Here is a 12,185-nt window from a genome sequence, read left to right as displayed (position 1 = left end):
TAATAGTAGTAGTAGTAGAAGAGTAATGGTGGTAGTAGTTGTAGTGGTAGTGATGGTTGTGGTAGTAATAGCAATGGTGGTAGTGGCAGTGATGATCGTAGTAGTGGTAGTTTAGATAGTGGTAGTGAGACCGCTGGGGGATGCTGGTGGTACTAGAGATGGTGGTAGTTGTGGTTGATGAGATGATTCCCAGTTGTGGACGAAAATGGTTGTTGGCAAGTGGTTGAGATGGTGGTAGCGATGGTGGTTGATCTAAGAGTAATGTTGGTAGTTGCTGAATGATGGTAGTTGTGGTAGACGGTGATTGTAGTTGTGATAGGCGATGGTGGTTGTTGCTGGGTGGTGGTAATTGTGGTAGGCGATGGTGGTAATTGTGATAGGCGATGGTGGTAATTGTGGTGGGCGATGGTGGTAGTTGTGGTAGGCGATGGTGGTAGTTGTGGTAGGCGATGGAAGTAATTGTGGTAGGCGATGGTGGTAGTTGTGGTGGGCGATGGTGGTAGTTGTGGTAGGCGATGGTGGTAGTTGTGGCAGGCGATGGTGGTAGTTGTCGTAAAAATTAGGTAATGTTTGTTCCTGCATCTTGATGATGGTGGTAGTAGTGATAGTGGTGGTAATTGTGGTAGTTAAAACTGCAGTGTTTGTTGCTCAGCGTTGATGGTGGTAGTAGTGATAGTTTATGGTAATTTTGGTAGTTAGGAGGCCCGGGAATGTTTGTAGGTAAGTGTTAATGGTGGTGGTAATAGTGGTAGTTGGGCTGATGATGGAATGTTTGTTGATGATGGTGGTAGTGGTGGTGGTGGTTGGTTATGGTAATGTTGGTAGTTGGGAAGATTAATGTTTGTTGTTTAGTGTTGATGGTGGTAGTTTAATATGATGTAGGTCGAATGTTTGTTGGCGATGGTGGTAGCGGTGGTGGTGATGGTGGTAGTTGAAAGGCTTGTGGAATGTTTGTTGTTTGTTAATGGTGATAGTTCACGCGCGCGCGCGCACGCACGCACACACACACACACACACACACACACACACACACACACACACACACACACACACACACACACACACACACACACACACACACACACACACACACACACACACACACACACACACACACACACACACACACACACACCTGAATCAGTGGATGAGGGTACCATTAATGGCGAAAGTTTTGTTTTTCTGCCTTGTTTTTCTCTGAGTACATCATCATGATCATCACCGCCACCACCACCACCATCATCATCATCATCATCATCATCTTAGTAAATTATTTTTTAATCCTGTTTTTAAGCTTACCTAATTTTTAATGAAAAAAAAAGGCGATAGGACGATAATGATGATGATAATGATAATGAGGACGATAATATGCGTAATGATGATGCTGATGATGGTTATAATGGTGATGATGATGATGGTGATACGGATGAAGATGGTGGTGGTGATGATGATGATGATGATGATGATGATGATGATGAGGGTGGTGGTGGTGGTGATAGCGATGAAGATGGTGGTGGTGGTGGTGATGATGATGATGACGAAGTATGGTTATTTCTGTTGTCATGTGTTAAGGGTGATTTGTGGGCAGGAAATGCTGTAAATGCGTCCGTGTCACTCTTCACACTTCCCCTCATGTCTTCCTTCCCTCCCTTCTCTTCCTCCTCCCTCCCTCTCTCCCTCTTCCTCCTCCCTCCCTCTCTCCCTCTTCCTCCTCCCTCCCTCTCTCCCTCTTCCTCCTCCCTCCCTCTCTCCCTCTTCCTCCTCCCCCTCCCCCATCCTTCCTTCCCCACTCCATCCCTTATCCCACTTTTCTTTCTTCCCCATATTTTTTCCTCCTCTCCCTTCTCTTCTATTTCTCCCCTCTACCTCTCTTCTCACCTCTTCTCCTCTGCCTTTCCCTCTCCTCGTCTTTCCTTCATCCTTCCTTCGCCTCACCCTCCTCTTAATCTCCCTTCTCTTCCTCCCTCTCTATCTCTTCCCTCTCTCCTCATCTCATTCCGTTATCCCTCTTTTTCCTCCCCCTCCTCTTCATCTCTTCCCTCACTTCTCTTCCTTTTCCTCCGTCTACCCAGCCTCTTCTGCCCTATCCCCCATCCCACTTCTCCACTCCTACATCACCCCCACATCCTCATTCTCCTCATCTCGTCTCTTCCACATCCTCTGTATCCATAAGGTGTGACTGACTGACCTGGCCTTTTTTAGAGATGCTTCCGAACTTAGAGGGAAACAGAGTGGGGGGATCACCGTCGTCAGTGAGTGAATGGGGTTAGTAGTATACACACACACACACACACACACACACACACACACACACACACACACACAGGTCGTCGTAGTGGAAGGATTAATAGTGTAAGTAGGACATGGCGTGTGTGTGGTAGCTGCCTGTGTGTTGTTTCTAAGTGGACAAAACAAACTTGTATTAACTTATCAGGAACACTACACAAGTTCACTTTTCTTTAGTTATATTAGAGTTTCTGCCGTTGAGTCCTTCACTTCAAGATGCTTTATTATTATTATTATTATTATTATTATTACGTTTGGAGGTTGTTGGTACACTGAAAGCAGTGATGAGAAATAGGGAGGTGAGTATGGAAGTTAAGAAGTCACTGCATGATGGTATTGTGATCCCTACCCTGACGTATGGAAGCGAGGCGTGGACCTTGCAAGAAGGGAACAAGTCAAGAGTGAGAGCAGTGGAAATGAGTTACTTGAGAGGAGCATGTGGAGTGACGTGGAGGGACAGGTTGACGAATGAAGAAGTGAAGGAACGTTGTGGGGTAGATGTGGATGTGGTTGAAAAGATTAGGAGTAATACACTGAGGTGGTTTGGACATGTGGAGAGGATGGAGAATGAAAGACTGACTAAGAGGGTGTATGTAGGTGAGGTGGAGGGAGGGAGAGGGAGGGGTAGACCGAGGATGAGGTGGAGGGATGGAGTTGAGAGGTATATGAGGGAGGGGGGGGTGAGTTGGGGGGAGGGGAGTCAAATGGTGGGTGACAGAGTGACTTGGAGGCGTTTTGTCTGCGGCCACCCTTTGCGGGATTAGGGCGTCGGGCTATAGATAGATAGATAGACGTTTGGAGGATTGAAATAACCTCTTTACTCTACCTTCAGCCATCACTACCATCTGTCAGCCCCCCCCCCACCACCACCACGACAACAACAACCAACTACCACCACCACCACCACAGCTACCACCACCACCATCCATCATCATCATACTCATCTCCTTGGCCCAGACGTCGCACTGTCATCATCGTCATCATCATCTCCATCATCATTACCCTCCATTTCCTCTCTCCCTCTTTTCGCCTCACTCCGCCGCCTCGTTGGGAGAGTTCGTTTCGTCACGGTGGCTTTGTTTTGGTTATTTTGGAGATTTCGTTTTCGGCGCCTTTTTTTCTCCCTTGTTTTGATATTTTAGAGAGTTCGTTTCGGCTCTTGTTTATTTATTTGTTTATTTATTTGATTGGGTGTTTGTTTGTGTTTGATTTTGGTGGAAAGTTGGGAATGTGATGAATTAGTGTTAGAGATGCGTAATTTTTGAGAGAGAGAGAGAGAGAGAGGGAGAGAGAGAGAGAGAGAGAGAGAGAGAGAGAGAGAGATTAATGGTAGAAGTGCTTAGTTTTTGTTGATAATTCTCTCTCTCTCTCTCTCTCTCTCACACACACACACACACACACACACACACACACACACACACACACACACACACACACACACACACACACTAAGCATGATGACTACCCCAGCATATCCTGTAGCATGAGGCTGGGAGAGTGACTGACAGCATGCGGGTGATCTGCATGACACAGCACGGGAAAAGAGGACTAAGTGGAGGAGGGGAAGAGGGGGTGTTAAGTGGATGAAAGGGGGTGTGGAGGGATGGGTGGATAGGGAGTGGGCTAAGTGGAGGAGGGGGAAGAGGGGGTGTTACCTGGATGAAAGGGGGTGTGAAGGGATGGGTGGATAGGGAGTGGGCTAAGTAGAGGAGGGGATGAAGGGGTGTTAAGTGGATGAAAGGGGGTGCGGAAGGTGTGGATAGGGAGTGGGCTAAGTGGAGGAGGGGGAAGAGGGGGTGTTAAGTGGATGAAAGGGGGTGTGGAAGGACGGTGGAGGGATGGGTGGATAGGGAGTAGAATGACGGGGGATGGGGGGATGGAAGGAGGAAAAGTGGACAATAAAACGAAGAGGAGGGGAGGTGTGGTGGATGGGAAGTGGAAAGATGGAAGGAGAAAGAATGGAAAGACGGAAAGTGGAAGGATGGAGGGAGGGAAGGAGGGGAAGTAAGTTGAAGAATGGAGGATTGTAAATTGATGAAGAGAAGGAGAAAAGTTAGATGAATGGATGGTAAGGAAGGAGAACGGAAAGATAGAAGGATGAAAGGATGGATTTTGATATGAATGAATAGATAGATGGATGGAAGGGGTGGATAGATGGAAAGGAGAGTGAGGATTTAGTTGATAGAAAGGAGAAGGCTGTGTAAGAGAGATAGAGGGAGAAGGATGGTGAGGAAGAGGGATGGAGTGAGGATGGAGAGGGATGAGTGTGGGGGGGGGGAAGTTGAGGATTGGGATTGTGTTGGGATGAGAATTAAATTATTTTTTCTGTATTATTTTATTTATTTATTTATACTTTAAGATGCTGCCCTACGATTTTATTTAATGGTGAAGGAATTTATTAAGGATCATTGATGTGAAGGGGTTAAGGATGAACACACACACACACACACACACACACACACACACACACACACACACACACACACACACACACACACACACACACACACACACAGAGGGAGAGAGAGAGATCAACGACCTGACATAGTTTGAGGCAGAAAAAAAACAACAACAACAGTGACTTGCTGCTTCCGTGGTGAGAGAGAGAGAGAGAGAGAGAGAGAGAGAGAGAGAGAGAGAGAGAGAGAGAGGATAAATGGAATATTTTTTCATATTTTTCATTTTCTGTTTGTCTTTCCCAGGTCTTGTCTTTTGATATTTTGAACTCATTTTGTATTCATATGATATTTTGTACTCTCTCTCTTTCTCTCTCTCTCTCTCTCTCTCTCTCTCTCTCTCTCATTTGAACTCCTCTATCCTGGTGATGTGTTCGTTTTGTATTCCTTTTTTGTACTTTGACTTCCATTTCTCCCTCAGGTGATATATTAAGTTTGTATTCCACTCCATCTTGTTCTTATTTGACTATTTTGTATTCCCTTTGTATTCCTCTTCATCATTTTGAACTTATTTGAACTCCCATATTTCATATTCCCTTTGTATTCCTCTCCACTTTCATCTCATTTAACCTCACATTTTGTATTCCCATTGTATTCCTCTCCATTTTGAACTCATTTGAACTCCCTTATTTTGCATTCCCTTTGTATTCCTCTCCATTTTGAACTCATTTGAACTCCCTTATTTTGCATTCCCTTTGTATTCCTCTCCATTTTGAACTCATTTGAACTCCCTTATTTTGCATTCCCTTTGTATTCCTCTCCATTTTGAACTCATTTGAACTCCCCTATTTTGCATTCCCTTTGTATTCCTCTCCATTTTGAACTCATTTGAACTCCCTCTTCCGCAGGTGATGTCCGGCGGGTCAGGCAGTGTGCCGGGGGTGGCTCCTGGCCCCTCCGTCTTCAACTCCTTCGTGGGGCCGGGGGGCGTCACTCCCCCCATGTACCCCCCTTCAGGACCCCCCCACCACAACCCACCACAGGGGCCACACTACACCTCGCAGCACTCACGGCTACACCCACACCTGTCTGTCCTACACCAGGTGAGAAGAGAGAAAGAAAGAGAGTGAGAGAGGGAAAAATGGATGTTTAAGTGATGGTGATGATGATGATGATGATGGTGATGACCGTGGTGGTGGTATTGATAATAGTGATGATGAGAATGTTGATGATGGTGGTGGTGATGAACGGTAATGATGTTGATGATGGTGGTGAATGATGATGATGATGATGGTGGTAGTAGTGGTGATAAAGGGTAATGATGATAATGTTGGTGATGGTGGTGATAAAGGATGATGATGATGATAATGATGAAGGTGGTAGTGGTGGTGGTGATAAAGAGTGATGATGATGATATTAATAATGGTGATGAAGGTGGTGGCGGTAGTGGTGGTAAAGGATGATGATGATGATAGTAATAATGATGATGGTGATAATGATGAAGCTGGTAGTGGTGGTGGTGGTAAAGAGTGATGATGATGATAATAATAATGATGGTGATAATGACGAAGGTGGTAGTGGTGGTGGTGATAAAGGGTAATGATGATGATGATGACTAAGTACACACAGTTTTGTAGCACCTTTCCTCCCATAAACTTCAAAATCCATTATATTTATTTTTTCAACACCAGTTTGGGTTCCTTCAGATATGCTCCAAGGACAGTCTTCTCTCATTCCCTTCAGATTTCTTCCCATCCTCTTATCTTCAAATTTCTTATCAGTAAAACTCTTATCTCTTACGCCCGAAATCCCAGAGCATAGATCCTTTTACTCCCAGTCGGATCTCCTTGGTTTCTAGTCGAATATCTGTGCCCTTGTGTCCAGTGGCGAGATGGAGAGGAGAAATTTTGTCTGCTTTCAGCGTTTGGTTCTTTTTTTATTTCATTATGTGTACGTCAGAAGAGAGAGAGAGAGAGAGGAGTGTGAAAGTGATCAGAGTAGGGCGGCAAGATCAGACATACACATACACCCACCCCTAGCTCTCTCTCTCTCTCTCTCTCTCTCTCTCTCTCTCTCTCTCTCTCTCAGGTGGTTTATACATCCTTCCCGTATCGTTGTCATCCTTTGTGTTGGTTTGTCGGTAACTCACCCTCTTTTTTTTATTCCTCTTTATGAAGGTATTGTGAGTGACCTGTGTGTGTGTGTGTCTGTCTGTCTGTGTGTCCTGTCTATCAACTGTCTGTCTGTCTGTCTGTTTTGCTGGTAGTCCCCCCTTTTTACATGGCTGTCTCCTCTCTCTCTCTCTCTCTCTCTCTCTCTCTCTCTCTCTCTCTCTCTCTAAGTGTATGTGGCATATTGTTTATCATTCATTGTTTTTGTCTGTCGGTCTTGTGTGTGTGTGTGTGTGTGTGTGTGTGTGTGTGTTTGATGTATGTATGTATTGTGTGTATGTTGCCGGTATGTTTTATATTTAAATGTTTGGCTTGACAAATGTGTATATATTGAATACGTGCCTGTGTGTGTGTGTGTGTGTGTATATGTGTGTGTGTGTGTGTGTGTGTGTGTACCAGGTCGCAGTGTTCATGTGTACGGTATATGTATCATCGTCTGTATGAGTGTGCCCTGTGACCGTGTGTGTGTGTGTATGTGTGTGTGTGTGTGTGTGTGTGTGTGTGTGTGTGTATACCCAGTGGCCATGTCGCGTCCCTCTGGTGGCTCATTCATCCACTTTATCGTTGTTTATGTCTGCCTCTTATCTCTTTCTCTCCTTCTCCACTTTGTTTACCTTTCATTTTCTCCTCTCATCCATTCGAGAGAGAGAGAGAGAGAGAGGAAGCAAATTACGTAGTTATACATACATACTCATATATAAACATACAGAGAGAGAAAGAGAGAGAGAGTGTTATACATATAGAGAGGAAGCGAATCTCGTAGTTATACATACATGCACACATATAAACATACACATGTACACGCAGAAAGACAAAATCAGAGAGAGAGAGAGAGAGAGAGACTGATAAAGAACTCGACTGTACAAGCAGTATGAGAGAGAGGCAGAGATATGAAAATGAGGAGTGTGGGGAGAGAGAGAGAGAGAGAGAGAGACATGTCAGTTAAAGATAGCGGAAGTATAAAGATTAGAAAATAAAGATGTAAAGTAGTAACGAGGTAAGCAGACAAAGGATGATAAAGACTAATAGATAACACAGAATAACAGGACATTATGAACGGGGACGGCTCAGTCTGCCGGTCTGGGCATGGGTTTGGCAGTGGGCGTGGAATATTAATAGAAGAAAACAGGATAGAGACATAAGGTTGATTGATCCGTTGCAGCAAGGCACGAAAACGCACACCAAACACTGCAGTCACCCTCTATCAATCCCTCTTTTGTTGTGTGGCTTATATTGCCATCACATGAAAAAATACTTTGCTGCTGTTGTTTCCTTTATATTGCTATCACCTGACATCACTCACTGCCCTTTTGTTTGCTTTTTATTGCCGTCACATAAATATATTTCACTTATCACCTATAACTCTTACTCTTTTGTTGCGTCTATTTATTGCTATCACATCAAAAAATATCGTATAACACCTTCACGTAACACTTCAAACACCATAACCATCAAGGAAATATCAGGTAACTTTTCAACTAGCATCTCTACCAAGCATCGCCTCTCAGTCTCACCTTTATTGTTGCATTACAGGTGAAGTCTGATTGCATTTGCACCTCTCCTAGCCATCACCTCTCACCTGTATTCTTGCATATCAGGTGGCCTTTGTACCTGCAATTGCCACCATCTCACACATGTATTTGTTAATTTGCAATCCTACCTGCCCTAATGCAAACCTCACCTGAACCCTTAATTTTCAGGTAAGCTCTGTGTACCCATACCTACCTTTCCATCTCACCTGAGCATTTAATTCCAGGTGAGCTTTGTGTACCGTCACCTACCTTTCCCTCTCACCTGAACCCTTAATTTACAGGTGAACCCTTAATTGGAGGTAAATTCGTATACCCTCACCTGTAATTACCTGTCACCTGTACCTTTATTTTCCAGGTAAACTCGGACTCCGCACCGTCAGCGTTCCACCCCGTCGTGTCCCGGGGGGCGCGTCGGATGCACGATGTTTCCTGCAGCCCAGATCGCGACGGCCCCCAACGCTCTGATGATCCTGGGGGGTCTCAGCTCCAGGGGGGGCCCGGTCGGAACCTGGGCGAGATTCCAGGTAACTTATTTATAACCTTTTTGTCTATCTATCGCTGTCTGTTCTCCGTCTACCTGTCTGTCTTTAATCTATCCCTTTCTCTGTTCTTTGTCAATCTGTGTCTGTCGTTCTGTCCATCCATCCCTCTGTCTATCTGTCTGTCTGACGTTCTCTCTCTTCTCCGTCTATTTGTCTGTCCATCCATCTGTCTATCTATCTATCTGTCCCTTATTAAATTACAGCCACGTTATTCATGAACATTCTTAAGCTTAGATTGTGATTCTTAGTAACATTTATAAATTTTCTGATGTTTATTGGTCGTATTCTGAGAGGCTTCGTGGCACCTCTTTCTTAGCGGATATAAAAAAGAAAAAATTGTTAAGATCCGTCATGAATACGCCCCTTTAGGTCACGCGCTTCCTTCAAGTCACGTGCATCTCCCCTACAGGTCACGTACTTTTTTCAGGTCACGTACAATACTTCTGTCAGGTCACACGCTTCTCCCCTACAGGTCACGTACAGCCTTCAGGTCACGTGCTTCTCCCCTACAGGTCACGTACAGCCTTCAGGTCACGTGCTTCTCCCCTACAGGTCACGTACAATACTTCTGTCAGGTTACGTGCTTCTCCCCCGCAGGTCAAATACTCCATAAGGTCACGTGCTTCTTCCCTGCAGGTCATGTACTTTCTTCAGGTCATGTGCTTCTCCTCTACAGGTCACGTACAATACTTCCTTCAGCCTTCTGGTCACGTACAGTACTTCTGTCAGGTCACGTACTCCATAAGGTCACGTGCTTCTCCTCTACAGGTCACGTACAATACTTCCTTCAGCCTTCTGGTCACGTACAGTACTTCTGTCAGGTCACGTACTCCATAAGGTCACGTGCTTCTCCCCAACAGGTCACGTGCTTCCCCTGGGTCACTCGATGCCTCCCCTGGGCGTGCCGACCCTGGGGATGGGCAACCCCCTCCTGCCGGGGATCTTCGACCGGCGGCTCCTTCGCGTGTCCGGTCGAGCGGCGCGGCCCAAGAAACAGTTCATCTGCAAGTACTGCTCTCGGCACTTCACCAAGAGCTACAACCTACTGATACACGAGAGGACTCACACGGACGAGAGGCCCTTCCCCTGTGACGTGTGCGGCAAGGCATTCAGGCGACAGGACCATCTTAGGGACCATAAGTGAGTGAGAGAGACCTGTTTTTGAGCTACAGACCACTCTCACATTCATCTCTCCATTTTCTCTCTGTTACGGACCATTTCTGACTTTCTTTCTCTTATCTCCTTGTGTCTTTTTCTTTGTTTCTTTGCATCAGGACCATCTTACAGTAGAGGCCGTGAGTGAGAGACCTGTTTTTTACTGTTATGTCTTTGTTTCTTTGTTTCTCTATCTGTTTATCCATGTCTTTATCTGTATCCTCATCTGTCCATCTCTCTCTCTCTCTCTCTCTCTCTCTCTCTCTCTCTCTCTCTCTCTCTCTCAGCTCTTTGTCACCTTACCTCCAAGTATTTACCTTTCCACACCTTGACCCTCTTTACCTGTGTGTGTGTGTGTGTGTATGTGTGTGTGTGTTTTTTAGTATCATTCAGCCTCCCTTTTCTTATAATACCCCATTTCTCTAATATATATACAGTTTTTCTTTCCCTTTTTTCCTGTCTTTTCTCTTTCCTGATTTTTTTTCTATTTTTTTCCTACGTGTGATCTCTCTCGGGCTAGTTTTTGTGCGTGTGTTATCCTGCCTGAGCCTGGTAATCCTCTGCCTCACCCTTCCCCACTCCCTCACCCTCGCCCTTATTCTACCTCACCCTTACCCACACCCTACATCACCCTCACCCATATCCTCACCTTCATCCTTCCCCTCTCCCTTTTGTCCACCCTCACCCTTACCCTCGCCCTCACTCCTCCTCACCCTTACCCACACCCTGCATCACCCTCTCCCTGAAGTTGCCCTGTTTTCGGGGGATAGAGAGGAGGGAGGGGACATGTGTGACGTCTGTATAACCGGGCAGTGGATCCGCCAGGCTATATCAGTGCCACCTCGTGAAGGCGTTCCTCTCCAGCATCCCGTATACCGTAAGACAAGCGATAAGTACAACCAATCCCCCACCACACGCCTGCCACACACATACATACACACACACACGTCTCCCCCCACACACATACACGCCCCACACGCATACATGCCCCCCCCACACACATCGCATTATCTACCCCCACACACGCCTCCCTCATCCCCCCCACGACCTCACATCTCCACACACACGCCCCTCCACACCCCCTACATTCCCTCCCCCCCACACGCCCCCCACTGCCCCCGCCCTTCATTTTAAGCGTATGTTTTCCCCCTAAGGCTCTTCCGGTGGGGGGCGTGGTGAAGGTATGGCGGGGGGGGGGGATTTAAGGTAGGGGGAATTATTCAGGGGAGAATAATTCGCTACGGAGGGGGTGTTAGGGGTTCTGGGGGCAAATCATTCAGAGCTCTTGGTGGGGGGTTCCTGTCGGGGCGGGGGGTGGGGGCGTAGACAGTGGTATACCATGCCCTCCCCCCCTCCCGATAGAATCCCGACAAGATCCTGTTAAAACCCTCGATTGGTTCCGGACACAATACCGATAGAAGGCCGTCTAAACGCTCACCCGACAGCGCCCCAGCGGGACCCGACAGGACTCCGGTACAACGCCCGACCTATAGGATCCCGATAGGATCCTGACAACACCCCAGTAATAGCCGACAGAAATAGACAGACCCTCGACAGGAACCGACAGAACTTCAGCAGGAAACCGACAGAGCGCCCAGCCGACATCTTAACCCAGTAGCACCCCACCCGACAAATCCCGACCCCAGTTTACCTCCGACCTCCGACATATCCCTTACCCGACAGGACCCGACCCCGACAGACTCCCGACAGGACCCCCGACCCAACGGAACCCCGACTGCGCCGCGGATTCGATTTCGGCCTAAATGTTATTGTTCGGCCGACGAGAGAGAGAGAGGTATTATTACTGCGGTGAACTGTGGGATTGCGTGTTTTGTTGATATGGTTGATAGATAGTTAGATAGATAGACATGTGGAACGGGTTGGTAATCTAATGAAAGGACAGATAGATAGATAGATATCGTGGAGATTTACGTAGATAGATACATAGATAGATTAACACTGTAGTTAGCTGGGTACTGAACATGTGTAGTGATGGGGAAATTGTGAAGTATTTTTATCATAAGTGTCTGGCAATAACAGTAGTAGTAGTAACAGTAGTAGTGGTGGTGGTGGTGGTGGTGGTGGTAGTAGTAGTAGTAGTAG

General features: G+C 46.5%; 1 protein-coding gene across 1 annotated transcript in view; it reads left to right on the top strand.

Moving 5' to 3' along the window:
• The window catches only part of LOC145414511 (uncharacterized), an 83,414-nt gene that overhangs the window by 64,608 nt on the left and 6,621 nt on the right, over nt 1-12,185 (top strand). Inside the window, exons 2-4 of the mRNA XM_080284031.1 lie at nt 5,591-5,785; nt 8,741-8,909; nt 9,788-10,067. Coding sequence (XP_080140157.1) covers nt 5,594-5,785; nt 8,741-8,909; nt 9,788-10,067 — 641 coding nt within the window. The 5' untranslated portion in view covers nt 5,591-5,593. The remainder of the gene's footprint in view (nt 1-5,590; nt 5,786-8,740; nt 8,910-9,787; nt 10,068-12,185) is intronic.

Source organism: Coenobita brevimanus, chromosome 100 (assembly GCF_032717465.1).
Source record: "Coenobita brevimanus isolate Jiangsu-jjx chromosome 100, ASM3271746v2, whole genome shotgun sequence".
NCBI lineage: Eukaryota > Metazoa > Arthropoda > Malacostraca > Decapoda > Coenobitidae > Coenobita > Coenobita brevimanus.
This window is presented reverse-complemented; position numbering and strand designations above follow the sequence as displayed.